The sequence below is a fragment of the Manduca sexta genome, chromosome 4, assembly GCF_014839805.1.
Source record: "Manduca sexta isolate Smith_Timp_Sample1 chromosome 4, JHU_Msex_v1.0, whole genome shotgun sequence".
NCBI lineage: Eukaryota > Metazoa > Arthropoda > Insecta > Lepidoptera > Sphingidae > Manduca > Manduca sexta.
This window is the reverse complement of record NC_051118.1, coordinates 6,052,517-6,078,883: the sequence shown is the minus strand read 5'-3', so window position 1 is coordinate 6,078,883 and position 26,367 is coordinate 6,052,517. Positions and strand designations below refer to the sequence as shown.

General features: G+C 38.7%; 1 protein-coding gene across 2 annotated transcripts; it reads left to right on the top strand.

Annotated features, from left to right (window-relative positions):
- Positions 1-25,912, top strand: LOC115453634 (ubiquitin carboxyl-terminal hydrolase 20). Of its 2 annotated transcripts, none has more exons than XM_037441028.1 (21): positions 1-357; positions 2,096-2,215; positions 8,575-8,679; positions 8,967-9,090; positions 9,758-9,908; positions 10,435-10,522; positions 10,718-10,810; positions 13,051-13,165; positions 13,601-13,688; positions 14,312-14,412; positions 14,759-14,885; positions 15,294-15,444; positions 16,155-16,283; positions 16,654-16,769; positions 17,108-17,286; positions 17,902-18,088; positions 21,008-21,121; positions 22,077-22,220; positions 23,187-23,313; positions 24,251-24,379; positions 24,795-25,912. In XM_037441028.1, the coding sequence occupies exons 1-21, from the start codon at positions 277-279 to the stop codon at positions 25,425-25,427; spliced, it is 3,102 nt and encodes a 1,033-aa protein (XP_037296925.1). In that variant the 5' UTR covers positions 1-276; the 3' UTR covers positions 25,428-25,912. The 2 variants fall into 2 exon arrangements, with proteins under 2 accessions (XP_037296925.1, XP_037296928.1); XM_037441031.1 differs by having other exon boundaries at positions 277-357; positions 15,297-15,444; positions 24,795-25,427.
- The last annotated feature ends 455 nt before the right edge of the window (positions 25,913-26,367 follow it).

Genomic DNA, 26,367 nt, shown 5'->3' with positions numbered 1-26,367 from the left:
TATCAATATCATCATTCTTACTAGAATATCGAGGGTTGACTTTTCGCTCGTCACGGAAGGTTTTGTGTTGTAGGAAATTTCTGTAATCTAATTCAATTATCAGCCCTTTCTTTAAAATGTTGCCCTTAAAACTTAAACTATCATTTCTTATTCCTATTGTTGTGACTACTTTTCCATTTCGTTTCGCTATTGTGTAGAATTTATGTTTTATTTACAACACTTTTGTGAAGCTGTAAAGTTGACTACATATTTACGTGCGTATCGTATTTATTTAAAATGGAAAAAAGACGTGTGACGTGTGAACACTTGAACAAGCTCGTGGATGTTCTAGGACGGGAGTTATGGCAATCTAAAGAGGTATTATTTTCCGTAATTTAGCTTTGTACCTAACCTCAAACTTATGTCAAATTTGTAGGTAATTAGCATTCCTAGCTTATTCTACATATCATTGTGTAATGCACCCACCACTGGTGTTTACGTATGTCGTAAACCTTGTTTTGCTATCCAACTTCCCCACAATTAACTTCGTTAAACACTACGCCTTTCTTATACCTTCTGAATAGTATAGTACACCTCTAGGATTTCCTCATATCTTGTTTTATTTACGTTCATATATATGTCAATATCATTATAAGAACTGGACTATGTAGGAAATGCACAGAGCTGATAAAAAAAAAGTAAACATATTAATACTAAATTTATGACTATATTGTTTGCTATTCAGTAAGAAACTTACAAGTCAAATACAGTAGATCATTACTTTATTTTTTTTCATGCAATAAATAACTTAACAGATAATATACTCAGTTAATATTGTACATACAAATTTATGATGTATTTATGTTTGCTATTACACACAAACTATGGAATGTATTTCAATGTTTCGAAACAGGATAGAATTCATTGGGATTTACCAAAAAAATCCTGTCCAAGCATTATAATTGTTGATATATGCAAACATATTCATAAACCTATGTATTACTGTATAAAGTAGGCTATACAAAAAACCTCATTGAACATAATTGTCAATGTATGTGAACATATTCACGAACCTATGTATTATTGTTTGTGGTGCAAAATGTCTATTTGCCATCAATATACTTCCATAATTGGCGACAAAATATGAAAGGACAAAGTCCTAATTTTTAAAAACTTTTATGTTAAGTATTTTGCCTGCCCCCTAAGAGTGCCATCCAGGGCGGACCGTTCCTACTACCCCCAATGTGGTACACCACTGATTATGACATACAATATAGCAGTTGATATTACAAAATAATTTTTAGGCTGACTTGTATAACCAATCACTAAATATGAGTAATGGAAAATATTTTTTAACCATAGTGCTGTCTTCCTCAACTCTTAAAAAGATGACAGTGACAGCATGAAGTTTAAATGTGTTTAGTGCTAAATATTTTTAGTAAGTTGTGCAAGCCAGCCTTAATTTTTTTCATAATGATATCCCCTGCTTGCTTGTGTCATATGATGTATCATCAATATTGAATAGCATATAAGCTTATCATATATATTACATAATTCATAATTTTGTCCAATTATGTATTCAAACAAAATGCCATATTTATGTAACTTCATAATTAATACACTCATAACTAACCTATTACTTAAAATCAATTGCTTATACCCTAGTCGTTATAATCGGAGATTTATTAAAACACTTATCAAGTATCTGTGACACTAAATAATTTAAAGATTAAGGTTATAAAATACTGTAAAAAAAAGACTTATCTAATTTCTAGCAATGTTATGGACCAAAACTCATGGTGTCTCAAATAATTAACAATCTTTGAATATGGCATTCTCTGATTGGATTTATCAAATAGGAATATGAAAAATATTTTGTCATTAAATTCATTACTTAATATTATGTTTGTTTTTTTATTTTCTCCTATGTTTTCAAATTTTTATATCTTTAAACAACTTCCCGATTATGAATGAACTTTACCTATCAACATAGAAAAATCATTGTGACAATCTTTGAAAAACGAAAATAAATTTTCAGAGATCAATTATGTAACCCAATAAAAAATATTTCATTTTTATATACATATACATATTACAATATTTATTTTTCACACAGACACTGACATGTTTCGATTGTGGTTGCTCCGGGCCCAATCTCTGGATCTGTTTGCAGCCAGAATGCCATCACATCGGATGTTCCGAAGGCAAAAATGACCACAGCACCATACATCAAAAGGTAAATTATTACAAATACAACTATTTATTATTTAAGACATGAAAAAAAAATTAATTTTAATGTTATTTCTAATGTTAATTTTTTTTATCCATGCATTTTATTTCAGAGTCTCTTTTTTTGTTGGTTTAATATTCCAATAATTTGAAACAATACATAATTATTGTATTAAGCAAAATCTATAAAACTGGTTGTTTTTGTACCCAGAAACTATAAAACAAATAAAATTACTTGGCATTAAAAAAATATTATCATTACTCATACATACAAATAGACTAAATATAAATAAAAATAACATTCGAATTTTAAACATTACTTTATTAAAAAAAGAAAAAACAACAACAAAAGCCAAGGATCATACAGCCAGTATTGTTAAGTGAACGGACAATCACAATAATGGCTCGCTATAGATTTGTGCAAGTCATTGTGACACAATACTAGGGGGCAATGACACAAAGGATTCATGTATCGTCCAGTAGGAAGAACGCGCGCTTGATTTTAAAATAAACTGGCTAAGCTTACAAAGGGCCTATATTCTTTGTGTTAGTATTACTCAGCCTAATAAGATAGTCTTAAAAAAATATTTAATAATTATTTTATGCTGTTCTATTTCAAGGATTCATTTTTCATAGTGAAACAAATATAATGCCGGTAGGTGTCTCATATTGGAGAGTCCGCCTGAGTAGATACCACCGCAATGTCTATTTCTGTCGCCAATCACCAGTGTGTAGTCACTATTGTGTTCGGGTTTAAAGGGAGTTGTAGCCAGTGTAACTGCTGGACATAATAACACTTAATATCTCATGTCTTAGGATTTCTAGCGCAGTAGAACACTAAACAATACTTTGTAATTCAAGGTGTTGGATGGTGTTTCTACTGTTTATGGGCAGTCATATCGCACACCAAGCCAGGCAAGCTTGTCTCGTCATTCAAAGCAATAAAAAGAATATATATTTCAGTTGTTTTTCTTTTTTATTTGTTATTTTTTTTGTAGGTATATTGTGTGTATGTGTGAGTTTTAAAAAAATATTTTTCATTAATGTAGTATTCTATAATAACCTTCTAAGAGCTAATTTTATTTAAATTAATCTAAGGGGCATGACAAAAAAATAGAAAAAAAATGTTTAAATGGGCAGATAGAAGGTTCACTACAAGTATATCTTTCCCGTTGAAAAGATAGTATGTATAAATCATATTCATTGTTTATTTACACATTCATATTCAAAACCTTTGCTTATTTTATTATCTAATTAATTATTACATAGTTGCCTTTGCAAACAAAACTATAATTAGAATTATCTTTTCACTCAATAAATTTTACACATAGTAAATACTGCAAAAATTTAATAATTAACTAAAATATGTCCAAATTAGGGCATCTATCCGATTATAATGACATTGATACACAATCTTGACAGATAAATCGTAAAAAATCTTATCTTGAAATATTGAGTATAATGTATTATCTTGTATGACATTGCGAAACAGATTGACAAGGAAATTGTCCAAGGAAGTATTTGAGTTTGACTTAATTGGAGTCTTAATATTTTTTTTATAACTTAACGCGCCAAGATAATCGTAGACAGAACAAGGGACACGATAGGCTTAAAGACATCACACTCACGCGTTTTATCACCGAAGGGGTAGGCAGAGCTGAAATTGATGCACCCATTTTCCGCCGTGTGTGTTCCGTCCCATGATGTGATGGGGGCGAGTCTATCGCCACATGAGGGAGAAGTTCTAGGCTGTGGGCTGATACTGAGTAGAAAATTCTAATATCACAACAATATATTTTTTTGTATTTAAAGTAAGAAATACCTAATATCACATAAGGATATAAATTTTGGTATTCAAAGTAAAAATATAATCTCTTTTTTAAACATGTAGGTATTTAAGTTTACTTATAATCTAATGCAAACAAAGTTGAAGTATATGTCATATGTTTTTCTTGAGCAATTTGGCAAGGATTTAAAAAATACTATGTCGCACCCGTAGAACTAAAGTAACTCAAAAAAGACGATTTGTGGGAAAGGAATAAAAAAGATTTGAAGACAGTGAATTGGGCTGTCGTCAAAAATGAGAATCTCGTGTTTCTATTCTATAATTTTCTCTTTTTCTTGTCATATGGTTATAGAGCTTTGGAAGATCATCTTTTAACAGAATCAGAAAATATATTAATTCTGACTTAGTGCACTTTAGTTCTAAGGGTGCGATGTGTTTTCTCGGATTTATTATTGGCTAGTAATGTTACAGAGAGTAATTCAAGTAATAGGAGTGGCTGAAAATCAGCGCTGCTCGGAACTACTGTCCCGGTTAGCACGAACTGAGCTGTTTCCTTTTGCCTTTATAATTATACAATTTTACTGTACTTTTTAATAATAGACGTAACTAGATAATAGGGCAACAAATCGATTTTTATTTATTTATCCCAAACATAACACAGGTCACAAGGGAAACTAAAGTTAACAAAGCAAAAATACAGCAATGAAGTAACAAGTATTATATAATAAATAACTGTAATTGTTTATATAATATATATTTTCATTCTACAATGGCTTTTAGCATGATTATGTTAGGTAAAATATGCAAATACATGCAATGGTTGCCGCTTAAACGTAAATATTACGCCAATGAATATTAAATTCGGACTCTGTTGTATAGTCATTATCACGTATAGTAAAACAGTATGTTAGAAACACTTGCAAAATGTGTTTTGATTTATATTATATAATCTATAACTATACTGTGATATGAAGCTGAAAAATCTGTTTGATTGCGCTAATTTCAGGATCTATCAGTTCGAATTGAGAAATTCTCTTAATATTGTATAGCCCATTTATCGAGGAAGGCTATAGGCTATATATCATCACATCATAAAAATAATAAATTATTTCCTATAAAATTACACATAATTCACAAAGAATAGATATAACTATAAGACTCAGAGGGTGTCCTTGAGTTTTGAACATGCAGACATTCGTCTCGGCAGTCCGCTCCGCTTCCAACTAGGCTATCGCCGCTTCAGCTGATTTATAAATTATACATTAATTGTGTAATAAATACATTCGGTATTTACTTTTAATCGATCTACTAAAATTATAAAAGTATTGGAACGTAATTATTTGCTTGCTTGTATTTTTATAATAACATGGACATGGCATTCTACTACAATCTAAGTTAGCATATTAGGGATAGACCTATTATCTAGTAATCTGACCTAATGATAGACTTCATACTTGAGACTTCTACTTGTGGAGAATTCTTAACTATGAATGATTCCTTGCGAAGGTTTCTTCACCGGTTAATTTAATAAATGTATCCAAAATTAACCGAATGAATTTATTCTTATAGGATTGGTAATTGGTATACTTATGGCGTGTTGAGAAATTTTTCTTTAGTTTTGGTGGGATTTTTGAAGTTAGATAGGCCATTTGCCGAATTTCAGCGTGCTGTAGTTTGTTTATCTACTCTAAGGAACTTTATCGGCGTTATGTATTGTTAACAATCAATTGTTACCTTTTTACAAATAAACAAATACTGTATGTCCTACTTAAAATATAACACTGACTGACTGACCAACAATCTTCTATAGGAGGCTGGCACCTGACGGAGGGCTGGTCGTAAAAGATAAGCCAAATTAATTTAAATAATAAATCCTTTATATGCGAAAAAGTTGCTACTGTATAGAATCGTAAATAGACATTTCTGATCAATCAACTTTTGTCAAATAGTGGAGTGTCTGGAGCATTCAAAACCGTAAAACCTCGGATTAGAGTTATAGTGAATGAATTAATACGATCGATGTGGGATATTGTTTTTTAAACTATAAATTGCAATGTTTACCCAAAATTTTTTTGTGCACTCCATTTTTTCATTGTTAAAAAAAAATATAAGAAATTTATGTTTGACCAAATATTTTCACTTTAAACAGTATTTTTTTTATTATATGTTAAATCTTACCTGAGTAGCCATATAGGAACATTTTTCAAAAATACCTGTGTATAAAAATAGCAGTAGGGTCTCGAACAGTAGAAAAACGTGGAAGGGAGAGCGGAGCGAAAGCTGCTATGTACAATGGAATTTCTCGGCCAGTATAATTATAAATGAAAGTTACTCTATTGTGTACATTTAAAATAATAAGGTAATTAATTACGACTAATGAAAAGAAAAAAAAATATTAGTACAAAATCTGTTTATTTAAATATATTACACTGTTGTCTACATCAAATATTTTCTTCTACTTCATCTATCTGTATAATAGGTGAAGTATTGGAACAACTATTTCCGTTGCACTGTAAACATGCTACACTGCAGTATAAACCACTTTTTCTGCATCCACACGCAGCTCCACATCCCTTTTTGCAATTACAAAATAACATTTGCAATAAATTATCCAGAGCAGGTAATTGATTCATTGTTATTGGGATGTACATGTTATTGGAATACTTCCATCCCCAATTTTCAATAACTACGTCATTTCCTAGCCATATCTGAATTTGTAGGTACACTCTTTTAAGGTGCTCAAACGCTGCATCAGTTGTTGTGATGACAAAAGAACACTCGTATTTTTGGATGTTGATTTTATGAAAGAATTAAACCTTAATGTATTTAAATCATGAGTTTTAGACGGAGCGCCATATAAACTCAAAATACATGCTACACCTGCTTGCAATATATTATTGGGGTCTTCATTGATATTTTTAAATACTTTTACTGAGTAGTGTAAAGTCAGAAGATATCGATGTCTTAGTGATATTAACGGCATTGGTAGATAAAGATCGTGAAATATATTTTCTAAAAACCATCCCGAGGCAAAGTTCAACAGAAGATATTTTCATCGAAATGTTTAGAAAAATCATTACCAAATTGTAAAGAACATATTCTTTTTTTACATGCCTTTACGGGTTGTGATACTACTTCTGCGTTTTTCAATAAAGGAAAAATCAAGTTTGCCAAAAAATTTGAGAAACGGATTGATTTACACGACTCAGAAAAAGAATTTAAAAATATCAATGAAGACCCCAATAATATATTGCAAGCAGGTGTAGCATGTACTTTGAGTTTATATTGCGCTCCGTCTAAAACTCATGATTTAAATACATTAAGGTTTAATTATTTCATAAAATCAACATCCAAAAATACGAGTGTTCTTTTGTCATCACAACAACTGATGCAGCGTTTGAGCACCTTAAAAGAGTGTACCTACAAATTCAGATATGGCTAGGAAATGACGTAGTTATTGAAAATTGGGGATGGAAGTATTCCAATAACATGTACATCCCAATAACAATGAATCAATTACCTGCTCTGGATAATTTATTGCAAATGTTATTTTCTAATTGCAAAAAGTGATGTGGAGCTGCGTGTGGATGCAGAAAAAGTGGTTTATACTGCAGTGTAGCATGTTTACAGTGCAACGGAAATAGTTGTTCCAATACTTCACCTATTATACAGATAGATGAAGTAGAAGAAAATATTTGATGTAGACAACAGTGTAATATATTTAAATAAACAGATTTTGTACTAATATTTTTTTTTCTTTTCATTAGTCGTAATTAATTACCTTATTTTTTTAAATGTACACAATAGAGTAACTTTCATTTATAATTATACTGGCCGAGAAATTCCATTGTACATAGCAACTTTCGCTCCGCTCTCCCTTCCACGTTTTTCTACTGTTCGAGACCCTACTGCTATTTTTATACACAGGTATTTTTGAAAAATGTTCCTATATGTCTACTCAGGTAAGATTTAACATATAATAAAAAAAAATACTGTTTAAAGTGAAAATATTTGGTCAAACATTAATTTTTTATAATATTTTTTTTAATATCCCACATCGATCATATTAATTCATTCACTATAACTCTAATCCGAGGTGAAAACCTCCAGGCGCTCCACTAAATTTTTTTAATACATGCTTGAAAAGTGTTTGGCACCAACCTCACATAGATGTGCCATCCGTCTCATCAAATTTGTTAAATGCCTATTAAACTAAAACCATCTATAATTGTTGTATAATCTATACCATTATATAAGGCTGAAGAGTTTGTTTGAACGCGCTAATCTCAGAAACTAATGGATGGAATTAAAAAAATCTTTTAACGTTAAATAGCCCATTGGTCGAGAAGCTATTGGCTATATAACATCACGCTATGGCCAATAGAAGCGGAACATCAATGAAAAATGTTGCAATTATAATAAACATAATTTAATATGACTTCTTTTTTTTAACGTTTGATAGCCCATTTTTGGAGAAGGGCTATTGGCTATATATCATCAAGCTATAACCAATAGGAGCGGAGCATTAATGAAAAATGTTGCAATTATTATACATAATTTAAAATGCTTTGTTTTTCTAGAACTATCCATACCACTGCGTGCACATGAACGTGTCAACGGAGAGGATATGGTGTTATTTGTGCGAGAAGGAAGTTTACATTCAAGGCGCAATGACGTATACAGCGGTAACATGATTTTAAACTACCCTCATTTTCTATCCCTTCCTTTTATGTCATTAATTCCTTTGTGGGTGTTAATGGACTTTGCCATTGGATCACCCACAGTAACCTGTATTTTTTTTTTAAATTGTTACAAAATAATGAAATATAAGAGTAAGCTTATCGTACTATATAAAAACAAAAAGTCAGGTATAGCAGGCTTTTTATTCCCATGTTACCTAGCATTTTTAATTTTCAGAAAAAAGATCATCCGAGTTCTAGACTAGTCTATAGCTTCGTATATTTGTTTCCAGACGAGCCCAGACTCGACGTCCATGGACGGTTCTGTGCGGCACGGCTCCGTGAGCCTTGCGGTCACGCCCGACGACGATCTTGATCCAGACGACCTGGACTACGATGATGAAGCGAGGCCTAGAGGTGAGACGCTGGTTGTTTTCTTAGTTTATATTGAATTGATCCTGGCCTATGAGCAAGATTTTCCTTTCAGCTCATCTTAAAGAATGCTCTTGTTCTTCCTACACCCTCTCCTCCCCAAATTCCCTCCTACTTCCCTATCCTACGTTCCCAGTAGTGTCCTACAATAGGGTACCGGACTCATTTTTGTTCTTAACAATTATCAAATATTTACATAATATAAATTATAACACAGAAGAAATTATTAAAATCCGGTGAAAAATCAACAAGTTATAAGTCTTTGAATTTCAGTGGAAGGGGTAATTAACAAGAAACAGAAGAGACAAAATACCCATATGTGACGACATCGGGAATTACGACGCGTGCAAAAGAAAGAGATGAAGCGATATCCCCACATCGCGCCCACTTCTGCACATTACAATATTTTAAATATGAATTGCTCGCTCAGTTTTTAACATATATTTAAGCTGTTTTCGCAGAAGTGCTTCTTTTTCGTATTAAAAGCCATTACATATAGAATAATGTACGAAATCAAGCATAGACCGGTCCCCTATTCCCATTATTGTACTATAGCCGATCTCGCCCCTGACCCCCACCTCGTCTCACCCTCCGACACCGCAATAAGTGACTCACATCGCCCCTCTTTAGACTGATGAGTCGGTTGGTGCAGGGCTGGTGGGTCTGCAGAACATGGGCAACACGTGCTACATGAACGCGGCGCTGCAGGCCCTGAGCAACACGGCGCCGCTCACGTCGTACTTCCTGGAGTGCGCCGCCGCCGTGGCCGTGCTCGCCGCCGACAAGAAGCCCGGCATCAGTCGGTCAGCACTCTCAACACACACATTATGTTCATACATACATTATAATCAACACACAATCGCAATTTTTTAAAGGAAATCACTTGACCTATGATCTGGTAGAATATGGTGGAAGTCCTAGGATGCAGACTCCATCGGACAAATCATTCTGAAAATTATTCCTGAGGCTTATGACTTTTGAAGGGAAATCAATCGACCTTTGATCTGGTAACATGACATTGAAGTCCGAGGATGCAATTTTATTTATTTTATTTGATTCTTCTACTCAGTATCAGCCGGAAGGTTGAAATTTGTGCCCATTGTGGCGATATTTATTACATCTTGGGATGGAATACACCCGGCGGAAAGTGGGTGCACTAGTGTGATCAAGGGCGTGAGTGTGTGTGTGTGTGTACGTGCTTGCGTGCGTGTGTGTGAACTATTATATTAAAAGTGATAATTTTCGACCATTTTAGGAGTTTATTGATCAAATTAAATCCGTACATAGTGGCGGCATGCTCAAAATAATACTTTTTTTGGTTGATTTCAGAGCATACCAAAAATTAATCAAAGAGATGTGGAGCAGAAGGAGTAGAGGCTATGTTGTACCAAACGGTATACTATACGGCATAAGGAATGTGAGTGTGACCACGAATACATTATTACAATTAAGAAAAATAGGCCTTTATTCGAAATTCATTCATGATGATGCTGATGTTAATCTTTATGTATCGATAACTTAGCGATTGCTATATATCGCATTTCATAAATAGTTAAACTAAATACAGTAAAATAAGGTAAAAAAAAACCTACATAATGATTATTATGGTCAGGTGCATCCGATGTTCCGCGGCTACCATCAGCATGACACGCAGGAGTTCCTGCGCTGCTTCATGGACCAGCTGCACGAGGAGTTGAAGGAACCGGTACGTATCATTTATTTATACACTATCCGCCTTATTACAAAAAGATAGGTTAGTACTGGGTTTAAACCAAGACTAAAAAGTCTAGGTTTGTTACGGTATTAAAGTTAGTACTCGGACTAAAATTCATTCTTATTACAAATCCAAGACCAACCGAGGATTAACTAGTACCGAAGATAGTCCCTGATTAATTAATATCCACAGAGTATAAGCAAAAAAATTGCGTAATCCATTGATTCATTCACTCCGCGTTTGACGCACCGTTCCTTTTAACACAAGTATGTATAAAACGAAGGGCAAAATGTTTAATAAAATGTGATTTAGATAATGATGATGATACTAAATATATACTATTTTGCTATTTTAAATATATCTTAAAGCTGAATAATTTAAAATGGCTTGGTTTTGTTTTAATTCACTGTTGACTTGTTAAGCTAGCGTACAATGGAATGAAGGGTGCGGCGCGCATATTTGAACATTATCAAAATGTTTACATTTAGGTTTATATATGATTTTGATCAATAGCACTTCAAGTAACATAAAGAAACGTTGTTATTTTAAAACAATTTAGGCACGGCAACAGCATCACAAGGGTAATTGTTTTTGTTGTGTAATCACGTACGTTACGTATATTTTAGTTATACCAATTAAAAATGGAGCAATAAATCAAAACAAACGAGGCGAATATTGGACTTTTGAAGAAAAGGTTAGTTAAAAGCAATCATCTTGGTTATGAGCAGTGTAATAAATTAAAATGTTATTCAATTAGTACAAAGTTCCTTCTTAATCCAAGAAACTTTAACTTATTTCCGAGTCGGTTTACATATTAGATAATAAATCAACCAAGACGAGTACCAATATGTTAAGATGGAAAGAATGAAAAAAAAAAAACAAATAAGTGAGTAAATTTTGCTGTTTTTGTAATGAATATTTAGTTACCATGACTTATGTAAAAACGAGTCACTAACGAAAACTACGGGGTCTTTTGAACCGCAGATTTGTTCCTAACATTTTAAATCTTCTAAATCCATTAAATCAATCAAATTTATTTCCATTTTTTCTATTTTAGTTTATATTTGGTTCTCTAAACACAATTATCAACTTTGAAATTTGATGTTTCGAGGTTAGTACTGGAGTTAAACTAGGGGTCACGGCGGTTTAACTTTAGTACCGCAGATAGTCCTCGGACTAGCGATAAACTCGGTTTTGTAATACCATTTTTCTTAGTCCATAGTTTAAACCTGGTACTAAACCCGGTACTATAGTTAGTCTTCGTTTTGTAATAAGGCGGTATCAGTCTTACTTATAAAAAAATCACAAAGCCATACTTAGTTAAAACACAAATTTACTCGATCAGCTGTAAGTTAAAACCTGCCATCCTGCCTCTTAATAAGGTTTGAACTAGGAAACCGGTGATGTTGTTGACAGCTATTTAATTAATTCTTAGCACCTCTTAACGCCAAAACAAGTTTATAAGTAAGACTGTATGTATCGAGAAGTATACAGGCGGACTTAATGTTAAAGGCATTTTCTACCAGTTGAACTTTAGATTGTGCAGATTAACCAAGTATATGCATTTATAAATGGTATTATATGAGGTAAATAATTTACTAAATATAAATATGTTCTATAATAATTATAAAATATACAAACATATTAGAATAAGATAAATAAATACATAATAAACAAGATTGTTTTGACATAGCATTAATCAACCAAACCATGCCACCATTCTGATTTCGAGGCGAGACGTGAATTCAAAAAAGTATAGATTATGTAGAATAAAGATACACTAATAATATCAGCCCTGTATTATATACTGTCCCACTGCTGGGCACGGGCCTCCTCTACTACTGAGTGGGATTAGGCCTTAGTCCACCATGCTGGCCTAGTGCGGATTGGTAGACTTCACACACCTTCGAAATTCCTATAGAGAACTTTTCAGATGTGTAGGTTTCCTCACGATGTTTTCCTTCACCGTTAAAGCGAACGATAAATTCACAAAGAATACACACATGATTTTTTAAAAAAGTCAGAGGTGTGTGCCCTTAAGATTTGAACCTGCAGACATTCGTCTCGGCAGTCCGTTCCACACCCAACTAGGCTATCGCCGCTTGTTAAGATACACAAATGAGAGGTTTTCACCTTTGTTAAAAATTTAAAAAAACATTAATGCCTTATCGATATTTCAGTGGCACATCTGCGAATACAACCCTAAATTTTTTTTCTTGTTTTTCTGATAGGTGTGGGACAATCCGCCCGAAGACAAGCTCACATCGGAGGCTGATGGGGATCACCAACATCCCCCACAGGACAACCGGAGCGTGCACATGAGGCGGCGCGCCGCCTCCTCTGGAGGTACTGCACTTTTATATGTAAACAGTTACAATACATATCGACGGTCAGCATTTTTTTTACTGGCACGGCACTCTGCAGCTGATGGTAAGTAGATTGGGGTCCGATAGAATGTCGACTGACGAGAGATGATTACCCCTCGACTGTTGACACAATTATGCCGGCCTGTTGGAACCGGATATACACAGGCTGGTCCCGGAACGTGACGTTACGTGGTCCACTATGATGGATTTTAACGTCTTGTGTACGGTGGTCGCTGTCCAGGCGGATATAAAGTATAACCTACCCAGCAACCATGTTTTAAAAAGTGTGGTTATTTTTTTAATGTAATATAAAACATTTACGGATTCAAATCATTTCATTTCAAATTAATTTCTATGTATACACGTTTAAACAATGATTTTTTCATGCTAGTTAAAGTTATATGTGGTGTTGCAGCAAGCGACGCGCCGTTGTTCGCGCGGACGCGTCGGAAGTCGCCCGCCGCCTCGTCTTACAGCGAGTCGCGGACCGATGGATATTTGAGGTAAATAAAAAAAAATGTATTGAAATCAATTGTTAAGATTAAATCTGTATAACATCGCATTGGTATCAACTGTTATGGTGTTATAATATTATTATTATTTTTTTTTTAATTAATACTTCAAATTACTATATAGCAAAACGGTTACACCCACGTATCCTAAGTCGGAATTTCCAATCAGTTTACTGGTGGTAGGTCTCCCATATGTGAGAGTCCGCCTTGATAGGTACCACCGCAATGTTTATTTCTGCCACCAAACAGCAGTGTGTAGTCACTGTTGTGTTCCGGTTTGAAGGACATTGTAGCCAGTGTAACTGCTGAATATAATAAGACTTAACATCTTATGTCTGAGGATGGTGAGCGCAGTGGAATACCAAACAATACATTGTAATTGAAGGTGTTGGATGGTGTTTCTACTGTTTATGGGCGGTCATATCGCTTACCATCAGGCGCACGGCAAGATCATCTCCTCATTCAAAGCAATAATAAAAAAAACAGTTTGTACTTCATAACCGCGACGAAATCCGTAAAATAGTATTATTTATTAGATTTTTTGTGCCTAAGGCGACTCATTGGAGTACGTAGATACAGGTAAATTTGTTTAGTATCAAAATGTGTGATTGCAGAGTGCAAGGGCAGGACGGCATAGCCCCGCGCCACCGACGGTCCGCGAGCTTCGCCGGGATGCACCACTTCACTTACAACGTGTTCACACAACAGATGAACGGTACTGACGAATATAAATAACTAGCTTTTGCTCGCGGCTTCGCCCACGTGAAGGAGTTCTCCGATTTTATGTGTATCGTTATAGTATGATCAAATTACACAAAATCTTTATAAATTGTAGCCTATATGTTGTTCTGATGTATAACCAATATTACTGTAAAGTTTCATCCAAATCCGTTTAGTAGTTGAACAAATAGTTTATACGGACGTTCGGGTCTATAGAATATACATCTATGGACACAACATATAATAGGTGTCCACACAAAGTTACAAATAGTGGCTGATGCCTACGCGCTTCCTTATCCTTGCTAGCCTTGTCTATGATATTAAAAATGAATCGACTCTAGGGCCAGAGACAACGCAGCGCGATGTCGGCTCAGAATCGGAGTTGTCGTGGTCCAGTGAGGCTGATGAGAGATACGAGACCTGTTCCAGCGCCAGTGATGTACCTGATCCCAGAATCGAACCTACACCGTGAGTATATAATATTTATAGTAATTGCTAATCAATTGGTGAATAAAGATTATTTATAAATTTTTGGCTAAAATTCTGATATGAGAAAAGCCTTTCTTTTCTATGTAATTTACTTTAAAAAATATTATTTTTATTTTAGAAGTATGTATAAAGTTAATTTTTCTCTACCAGTTAATTATAATTCATTATCTCTATAATATGATATAATAATTCTTATCTTTTATTTTGGAAACACCCTGTGTATCAAATATTCCAAAATTGTATAAGTAAAATTTTTAAAACACCATACATTTATTTTTACGAAAGTCGATTTCTGAAGATTTTGTTAGTAAAATAATGCTTTAGTAAGAACTAAATAACAACTCTTGTTCAATCAAATGAATCAAATCAAATGATGTCGTGATGCAGTAGTCCGTCGTCGGCGGGCGGCGCCGGTGCGGGCGGCGCCGGTGCGGGCGCGTGCGGCGACGGTGCGTGCTCGCCGCGGTACCGCAGCGTCGTGTCCGACGTGTTCGACGGCAAGCTGCTCTCCTCCGTGCAGTGCCTCATCTGCGACCGGGTCAGTCATACATAGACTACTGATTTATAGGCTAGAGTGAGCCTCAATCGTGATTGGTCGGTTGACGTCCAACGCGCCGACGTTTCGCGGGACTTTTACTTATTTTATTTATTAGGTTTTGTAGCAGACTCAACACTACGATTACAATAATTTAAACATTATAACTTTTAGCTATAATGTAAGGCTAAGTTAGGAAAACTCAACTTGTATATAATTAAATCTAATTCACTTAAGGGCAGCAAATTAAACACTATAATTTGGAGACGTTCACGCAATAAGTTAACCTATGCCAGACTATAAAACCTGCAGATTTGTTCCTGAGTCGATGCTAGTTTTCACTCAGGTTGAAGTCGTTTAATTTGTGCAAAAAAAATACATACCGGTTTTAGGTAGAAGAGGAAATTGGGAAGAGCTACTAGATCACCCGGGATGGTGGATCCCTGCGGATGGTCGTAGCTCCATTCGCATGTAAGACCTTTTTCCAAAACAAGCCCTATTGTGTATCTTACACGGATTAAAAACTGTCTATTAAATAATTCAAAAATACAAAAAACATGTGTATTAAGTATGGGTGATTCACTTTCTTTTAAACCACTATGTTTGATTTAAAGTGGTCAAACACGGTAATGAATAAAAATGTTAAAGTATTATTATGAATGTGACTGTATATAATTTGTTATCTGACATCGGCTCGTGACGTTACCCCGTAGGTGTCGACGCGCGTGGAGACGTTCCAGGACCTGTCGCTGCCGATCCCGTCGCGGGAGCAGCTGGCGGTGCTGCGCTGCCAGCAGCCGGCGCTGGCGCACCACGCGCCGCACGGCGCGCAGGAGTCGTGGGTCCGTGTAGTGACACTCCACAGTATTATAAAAATATTTTTTTTCTCGCGCCTCTGCCCGCGTACATAAAAAGTTGTCTTTAAGACTACCCGCCTAATATAAAACAGCGTAAAAATTCTAACATTTGCATAAACAGAAATTATTCTACCAATGATATTCACCCTGTACAGTTTATAGTTTAATTCGAAAAAAAAACTTTTTTCTATGGATAGAAACTTATAATTTTTATGCTGGCACCACACTGGGCGTATTTCAATTTTTTTTTTGTTTCTTTTTTTTCTTAAAAACCGCAAAAAAATGTTTAATATAAAAAAGTCAGTATTATACATATCCTACATAGTTCTATGAATGAATGCTAGTGTATCCGCAGGTGTGGTGGTTGTTAAGTTGGCTGCGGTCGTGGTTCTACGGGCCGGTGGTGTCGCTGCAGGACTGTCTGGCAGCTTTCTTCAGTGCTGACGAGCTTAAAGGCGATAATATGTACAGGTAAATTTTTTTTTTTTTTTTTTCAATTTTTTTGCCTAGTATAAGTGGACACAGCTTTGACTATGGTGTCAGAAGGAAGGTAAAACTATAAATTAATAATAGTATTGTAGTAAGGTACATTTTACAGCGTCGCGTTGAGGCTTTTGATGGCTCGAGTTAATCTTGCGGTTAATTCATTAAATCCAGATTTATTATATATCACTTTTGTCATATTATGACTTTTTTTTATAGCATTATCAATACATATACCCCAATACGATGGTCCAAGTCCCAAACTAATATATTATGATGAAGAAAGGTTCTAACTCCGATTTTAAGTAATGTTGCGCGTTGCCCAGTTGTTCCCGCTGCAACAAGCTGCGCAACGGCGTGAAGATGTCGGGCGTGGTGGTGTTGCCGGAGGTGCTGTGCGTGCATCTCAAGCGGTTCCGACACGAGCTCATGTTCAGCGCCAAGGTCGCCGCCAGAGTCTCCTTCCCCATCAACGACTTGAATATGCAACCTTATACGCATACAGGTAAGGTTCAGAACACCAAATGTCTGTATATGTACGGTATCTAGAATAATAGCCTTTATTACATTAGCGGGTTAGGTACGTAGCGGGCGAAATGGGGGTGTAACTATATTCCTGTCTACCCTGGAAAAGGTAGAAGCTTTTTTTATGTTAAGGAATTTTAAGACACCTCGGCTGATAAGCGTTCTTTTGTGGCGTATCTTGTATTTTTATAGCTGATTGGGCTATAAAATACATACAGATTGGGGACCTATGGTTTATATCAGCCTTCAAAAAAATATACTGTCTCAAGGGAAGGGAGAACGTTGAGGCTTTAGGAAATTTTCGGGTTGCCACTTTACATTTGTTTTTGTAAATCATTAGCATTCTTGTTGAATATATTTCTATCTCATATTTATTATTATTTTTTCCAAGTCTTACTGTAACATCTTCAAGTTGTTTTTATGCGATGTATTGCAATTTTCTATGGACGTTAAATGTAATTTTTTTTAAACATAGTCACCAAATCGCAAATCCCAAAATCGATACCCGGGCATGCATGTATGTTAGTGTTGGAGGTATGCCCGGATATCGATGTTGGAGATGTGAGAGTGTCAGTGTGTGTGTGCGCGTGCGCAGAGTGCGCGTCGCGCGTGCGGCGCTACGAGCTGTGCGCCGTGATCTGCCACGCGGGCACGGCGGGCGGCGGCCACTACACCTGCGTGGCGCGCAACCCGCGCGGCTGGTTCTGCTTCGACGACGCCGCCGTGGCGCCCGTCTCCGCGCACCACCTCGCGCACTGCGAGGCCTACGTGCTCTTCTACAGGTCGGTACAGCACAACCCCGTGCCCGCACTAGCGAGGACACGTGCTCTTCTACAGGTCGGTACAGCACAACCCCGTGCCCGCACTAGCGAGGACACGTGCTCTTCTACAGGTCGGTACAGCACAACCCCGTGCCCGCACTAGCGAGGACACGTGCTCTTCTACAGGTCGGTACAGCACAACCCCGTGCCCGCACTAGCGAGGACACGTGCTCTTCTACAGGTCGGTACAGCACAACCCCGTGCCCGCACTAGCGAGGACACGTGCTCTTCTACAGGTCGGTACAGCACAACCCCGTGCCCGCACTAGCGAGGACACGTGCTCTTCTACAGGTCGGTACAGCACAACCCCGTGCCCGCACTAGCGAGGACACGTGCTCTTCTACAGGTCGGTACAGCACAACCCCGTGCCCGCACTAGCGAGGACACGTGCTCTTCTACAGGTCGGTACAGCACAACCCCGTGCCCGCACTAGCGAGGACACGTGCTCTTCTACAGGTCGGTACAGCACAACCCCGTGCCCGCACTAGCGAGGACACGTGCTCTTCTACAGGTCGGTACAGCACAACCCCGTGCCCGCACTAGCGAGGACACGTGCTCTTCTACAGGTCGGTACAGCACAACCCCGTGCCCGCACTAGCGAGGACACGTGCTCTTCTACAGGTCGGTACAGCACAACCCCGTGCCCGCACTAGCGAGGACACGTGCTCTTCTACAGGTCGGTACAGCACAACCCCGTGCCCGCACTAGCGAGGACACGTGCTCTTCTACAGGTCGGTACAGCACAACCCCGTGCCCGCACTAGCGAGGACACGTGCTCTTCTACAGGTCGGTACAGCACAACCCCGTGCCCGCACTAGCGAGGACACGTGCTCTTCTACAGGTCGGTACAGCACAACCCCGTGCCCGCACTAGCGAGGACACGTGCTCTTCTACAGGTCGGTACAGCACAACCCCGTGCCCGCACTAGCGAGGACACGTGCTCTTCTACAGGTCGGTACAGCACAACCCCGTGCCCGCACTAGCGAGGACACGTGCTCTTCTACAGGTCGGTACAGCACAACCCCGTGCCCGCACTAGCGAGGACACGTGCTCTTCTACAGGTCGGTACAGCACAACCCCGTGCCCGCACTAGCGAGGACACGTGCTCTTCTACAGGTCGGTACAGCACAACCCCGTGCCCGCACTAGCGAGGACACGTGCTCTTCTACAGGTCGGTACAGCACAACCCCGTGCCCGCACTAGCGAGGACACGTGCTCTTCTACAGGTCGGTACAGCACAACCCCGTGCCCGCACTAGCGAGGACACGTGCTCTTCTACAGGTCGGTACAGCACAACCCCGTGCCCGCACTAGCGAGGACACGTGCTCTTCTACAGGTCGGTACAGCACAACCCCGTGCCCGCACTAGCGAGGACACGTGCTCTTCTACAGGTCGGTACAGCACAACCCCGTGCCCGCACTAGCGAGGACACGTGCTCTTCTACAGGTCGGTACAGCACAACCCCGTGCCCGCACTAGCGAGGACACGTGCTCTTCTACAGGTCGGTACAGCACAACCCCGTGCCCGCACTAGCGAGGACACGTGCTCTTCTACAGGTCGGTACAGCACAACCCCGTGCCCGCACTAGCGAGGACACGTGCTCTTCTACAGGTCGGTACAGCACAACCCCGTGCCCGCACTAGCGAGGACACGTGCTCTTCTACAGGTCGGTACAGCACAACCCCGTGCCCGCACTAGCGAGGACACGTGCTCTTCTACAGGTCGGTACAGCACAACCCCGTGCCCGCACTAGCGAGGACACGTGCTCTTCTACAGGTCGGTACAGCACAACCCCGTGCCCGCACTAGCGAGGACACGTGCTCTTCTACAGGTCGGTACAGCACAACCCCGTGCCCGCACTAGCGAGGCCTACGTGCTCTTCTACAGGTCGGTACAGCACAACCCCGTGCCCGCACTAGCGAGGACACGTGCTCTTCTACAGGTCGGTACAGCACAACCCCGTGCCCGCACTAGCGAGGCGACGTGCTCTTCTACAGGTCGGTACAGCACAACCCCGTGCCCGCACTAGCGAGGACACGTGCTCTTCTACAGGTCGGTACAGCACAACCCCGTGCCCGCACTAGCGAGGCCTACGTGCTCTTCTACAGGTCGGTACAGCACAACCCCGTGCCCGCACTAGCGAGGACACGTGCTCTTCTACAGGTCGGTACAGCACAACCCCGTGCCCGCACTAGCGAGGCGACGTGCTCTTCTACAGGTCGGTACAGCACAACCCCGTGCCCGCACTAGCGAGGACACGTGCTCTTCTACAGGTCCGCACGAGCTGTGCCCACGTCTGGGCATATCCCTAGAGAGGCCTTGTAGCCAGGGACTGACTAATATATCGATAGTTGAAAGCCTGTTTGGCCTAAGCGACATTTTTTTTTCAACACTAATTTTCACACATATTTAAAATCAGCTCTTTTTTCTTTTTTTTTAACATAGTTTAATTTAAAAATGTCGCTTAAGTCAATTAACCTTTCAATCGTCGATATATTTATTTTATGGGTCAGGCGACGTTCCTCAGTCGACCTTGCTTATAAACATGTTAATGTTGAAATATAATTCAAAGATTTATCGGTACGAGTTGTGTACTTTTATTGTTATAAAATAATCTTACTTTTCGTTTTTATCTCACTACATTCAATCATCCTGTATATTCTTGATAAAAGTGTTCGAATACAATGATTGCTTTATAATCTTATACATAAAGATTGCAAACGTATTTATGAATTTAATGTTGAATAAAATTGCATACAATAATATTACATAATAAAACATAAGTATTGAGATACAGGATGTTATTTCTTTTATTTATTACCATTTATTTTGTATTTAATAAGTACAGTATAAATAATGTAAATTTTTACATCATTTTAGAAAAGTCAACCCTCAAATGACGGTGCTGCGACAGAAAGCGGCGGAGATATTAGAATCGGCGAGCGTCGATAACAACGATACCAAATATTACATTTCTAAGCAGTGGATTAATAAGTAAGTTAATTGTATATTTCTTTTTTATAGTATTTACACACTCACACGTTTTATCGCCGAAGAGGTAGGCAGAGGCGCAACAGATGTGACCACTTTCAGCGGTGTGTATTCCTCCCCATGATGTGATAGAGGGCGAGACTATCGCCATATCGAGCACAAGTACCAAATCCGAATTGATACTAAATAAAAAAACCCAATATAATTCCCTGACCCGGGGATCCAACCCGAGACCCCAGCACTGTAAGTGTACCATTATACAAGCCACCGAGACAATCCAGTCCATCCAGTAATCCAGTATTTATACATTTAAAAATATACAAAGGCCGAAAGTGATTACATCCATATCAACCTCACTCTTGATACTCCTAGAGAACATTTTTTTTTTCTATTTATGAAGTTACTGAATACACTAAAATTGAATTCTGCCTACATCAGACCGTTAACAATAAAATAATTATAATTCTGTATAATTGTAAAATGTAGGTAGATATTTTAACTATTTTTCACTTGACCAACACCTCAGTCCACTCTGTGACCATGTAGTCTTCGAAAAGTCAAGAGTAAATCATAATATAAAAACCGCGACAAAATTCGTAAAAATAGTTTTATTGAAATGTCTAATATTTGGGTAAACACAAGAAATCATTATGAATACACTGACATACTTATTAAAGTATTTACAAAAATCGATCATGTATACACATTACACAATCAGTCTTACTTATAAACTTGTTTTAGCGTTAAGAAGTGGTTAAGAATTGCTTAAATAGCTGTCAAAAACATCACCGGTTTCCTAGTTCAAACCTTATTAAGACGCAAGATGGCGGGTTTTGACTTACAGCTGACCGAGTAAATTAGTGTTTTAACTAAGCTTAGCTTTGCGAAATTTTATAAGCCAATGTTACCAACGTCAGAATATAAAGTATTCCCACGTGTAATAAAATCCGTCATCTAGGTTTAACACGTGGGCGGAGCCAGGGCCCATAGATAACAGCGACTTCGCGTGTCGACACGGCGCGGTGCGCACGGACAGGCAACAACACCTACATTTGTTGGCAGCGCATATACCACAACAGTTGTGGCGCTTCCTTCACCAACAGTGAGTATGCGTACTTTTGTATATATTGTAGCGCGCCGCCATAGTACACAGCGGCATCACGCGCCACCACCCCTCGCGCCCCCCCTCGCACCCCGCTCAAAAGCGTACGGTTTGCGCCCGCGTTCATCGCTCCGCGCTCCCACAGTGCCCGAGTAACTCTCTCCCGGGGTGGAAGCGCGCGCGGGCGCGACTCGTACGCTTAAGCCTACACTGCTGTTTTGTTGTCTATGTTAGAACTTAATGCTGTAGTGTTCAGTGTATTAAAAATCATATTAGTAACTCAGTGGTTTTTTTTTGGCATTATTTCCCTGCCCCGACGAGGCACTCAAATCACACACCGAAGCGATAATATTGTAGTTTTTTTATACATGCACTGCATAGTGACTCCACTGCCTCTGATGGTAAGTGGAGTGGGCCAAAAATGTCGACTGACGAGTGATGGTTACCCCTCGACAGTCAACACAATTATGCCGGCCTGTTGGAGCCAGATACTATATTGATCCCGTATCGCTACTTACATGGGCCGCTATGACGGGTTTTATCACCTTGTGTACGGCGGTCGCTGTGCGGGCGGATTTAAAATATATCCTACTACCAGCAAGTTAAACTACACCTCATCGGATTGAGGTTCCATATTATATAAAAAAAAATATATATATATTTGACTATTAATTACCTATAATATATTAAATTTATGGGTACACACATACAAAATTGTTAAAAACGTTTTATGGTTATGTCATATTGTTATCCTTACGTGTTTTTAAACACAATACTTAAAGACCAAATTAAGCTTCAGCATGTGGTGACCGGATCAGACGTTCTCCTTTTTTAATGCATATGTGAAATATCATGTATTTGTTCTCTTTTCATAATAAAGGTACAAGTGTAGACAATGTTTTTATTTTGGTGTAAAGTATTTGACATAGATAGTGTTAGTTTAGTACAGTGCGTGTCTCGTGCCAGGTTCGGCGGCGGGCCGGCGGTGCGGTGCGTGCGGTCGTGCGGCGCGTGCGCGCGCGCGGCGCACCGGCTGCGCGCGCGCCGCGCGCACGAGCTGCAACGGTTCTGCGCGCTGCACGCCGCGCTGCAGGTACCACACACCACACGCACACAACCCGCAGGAATAAATAACTACACATTTGCCATGTAATAAGCAGGCAAAGCCATTATACAAACACATCACTTAGTGCTGTTTCCATATTTAAAACGAAGGATATTATACATTATTTATCTACAAGAATTTTTTTGTCCCGTATAAATACGTGCAATAAAAGCATAGGGAGCAAAACGAAAACTTCATATGAGTAAATATATCCAAAAATTAATACGATATAATTATTAGTCATAACAGCGACGATAGCCTAGTTGAGTGTGCAACTGACTGCCAAGACGATGTCTGCAACTTCAAAAGTCACGGACACGTGCATATCTGCCTTTTGTAAAGTTATGTGTGTATTCTTTGTCAATTATCGCTTGTCATAATAATATCGTTCTTTATAAGAATTGTAAGAGTATGTGAAGTCTGCTAATCCTCACTAGGTCAGTATGGTGGAACCAAGCCTAATCTTTTCAATAGTAAACGAGGCCCGTGTACTGGGGCAGTATATAATACAGCACTAAAAATATATGTTACTAACACAAACAAAGACAAAAAATAAAGCCCAGAATTTCTTTCTGCCTTTTTTCTTCAGGTAGTCATCGCTTAGGTAGTTAGTGAAAGGCTGGTAGGTTAGCTAGGGTAGGGCTTTTATTGTCCTCACCGGTGAGGATCGCGACGCGTTTCTCCCTTATTGTTTATTTAAAATTATGTATATTCATCATTTTATTTCTTCTTTCCTGCCAGCCCGAGCTGGCTTCTTTGTTTACTATAATTTTCATTTATTTTATTTTCAACATAAATTGTCTTTGTTTATATAAGCTAATTTAATTAAGTAATAATTAAATATTCTCATGTACCTTGACTTATCATAAGTGCAACTGTGTTCGCCTACGTGATGAATAAAGCATTTTATTTTATTTTATAACAGGAGCAAGAGTACCCCGGCACAATGTACGCGATCAGCATGCACTGGTTCCGGCAGTGGCAGGCGTTCGTTCGCAACAAGACGCAGCAGCCGCCGCCGCCCGTCGACAACACCGGCATCGTCACCAAACAGGTACGATATTAGATCAATTATGGGGGTGGGAAGGGTGTAACAAAATATACAGGGTCTTATGGGGTAAAGAATGTTTCTTACTGAATGCATAATTTTATTATACACAATTCTTACTTATATAATAAAAATGGATTATAAATTTTTGTCTCGAAATAAATTTGTTAGTGGTGTTATGAAAATGTTTTTTTTGTTTAGCTGAATCAGAGATTTGAAATTGCTTTCGTCTATTATCTCATCTCATCAGCCTATAACTGTCCACTGCTGAACATAGGTCTTCCCTAGAGCGTGCCACGTTGCTCGGTCCTCTGCTACAGCGATCCTACGAATGTCGTCTATTATAATTATTCCAAATTCTAAAACACTGGCAGTGTTACTTTATTTCAAACCAAATTGACCCATATTTTACAAATTCCAGGACGTCGACGGCACGACAATATACACTCTCAAACACGGGTCAGACCACGCACAACTGAGCGAGGAGCTGTGGAGGTTCTTCACGGGCACGTACGGCGGCGGGCCCGAGGTCCGGCTGAAGGGCACCGCGCCGCCCGCCGCCGCACCCGCGCCCGCCACCACACTCCCTACTCACGACTACTCCCTCGACACGCGCCGCCTCTCGCGCAAGTACTCCGAGTCGGACAAAGAAGAGTATTGCACCAAATCCACCTCCGAGATGAACATCAGAGACTCCGTGCACGGAGAGCTACAGAAGAACCAGTCGCTTCAGAACATAAACAGAAGGTACAAAGTGTCGCGAATGACGTCGGACAGCGATGAGGACGTCAACTACAGGTTCCAGTACAAGAAACACGAGCCGAATGGAAACTATCAGGATTCTGATGACGATAGCCCTCCGCACAGCTATGTGAACACGATAAGGATGGAGAATGGTGTGGACAGCTCCGACCACGACGCAAACGACAACCCGGTGTACCAAAAACGTTCCGACAAATCGGACTCGGACATGCCCAATCTAGACGGCATGTCGCTCAAGAACAAATCCAAGGGCGGTAAAGTGAGAAAACTGAAACGACGGACAGTAAAATGATTTTTTGTAGCTTTTCAGTTTGTACACAGACTGAGGCGGAAGGTGGCTTCGCGCGAATAAACATTCCTACGAGTGACAGGTGTCAGGCGTGCATTTATCTGGACACGACATAACGATATTTTTCTAAAAGCAATTGATTTATAATCGAGCGGCCTCCGTGTCCGTATTTGGGAGGGTTAGTATTTTAGTACAATTGAATTGTTTAGTTCAAATTCAGGTGACGTTTAGGTACTTGAATGGATGTTTCTAATAATCAACTGTATAATTAATGTAAATGTGTATCAGTGTAAATTACGTAACGCAAGTTAACCGTATTTCGTCGTATAGTTAAATTGTGTTGTATATTTGTGACGGAATTCCGCTGTTCCCTTGTTTACCGTGGATTAGGTATTTATTTTGTTGTTTCTGGTTGTAAGACTATATGTTATTTGTTAATGATTGATCAGCAATAAAATATAATTCGTCTATATTGGCTGCATCAACTTGTTTGGATTTTTATTTATTCCTGTAGTAGTTTGGGTTGGATATTAATGATTTTTTTGAGATGTTCAAGGAGGTTGGGTTTAAACTATCCATAAGCTCCATGAGAAAAACGACTTAGAAAAAATATAGATGCCAGTTTTTTTTTATTGCTTTGATTGATGAGACGAGCTTGCTGTTCGCCTGATGATACGCGATATGACCGCCCATTAACAGTAGAAGCACCATCCAACAACTTGAAATACAAAGTATTGTTTGGTATTCCACTGCGCTCGCCATCCTGAGACATAAGGTGTTAAATCTTATTATGTCCAGTAGTTACACTGGCTACAATGTCTTTCAAACCGGAACACAACAATGACTGTTGTTTGGTGGCAGAAGTAGATATTATGGTGGTACCTACCCAGGCGGACTCGCATATGAAAAATCTTACATCAACATGGAAACAGAATGATTTTTT

Excerpts from the sequence above, each read along its gene's own strand:
- LOC115453634 (XM_037441028.1), top strand. The coding sequence starts at position 277 with ATGGAAAAAAGACGTGTGACGTGTGAACACTTGAACAAGCTCGTGGAT. Across the intron at positions 358-2,095 it reads AGTTATGGCAATCTAAAGAG|ACACTGACATGTTTCGATTG; the intron begins GTATTATTTTCC and ends TTTTTCACACAG. Across the intron at positions 9,909-10,434 it reads AAGAAGCCCGGCATCAGTCG|AGCATACCAAAAATTAATCA; the intron begins GTCAGCACTCTC and ends GGTTGATTTCAG.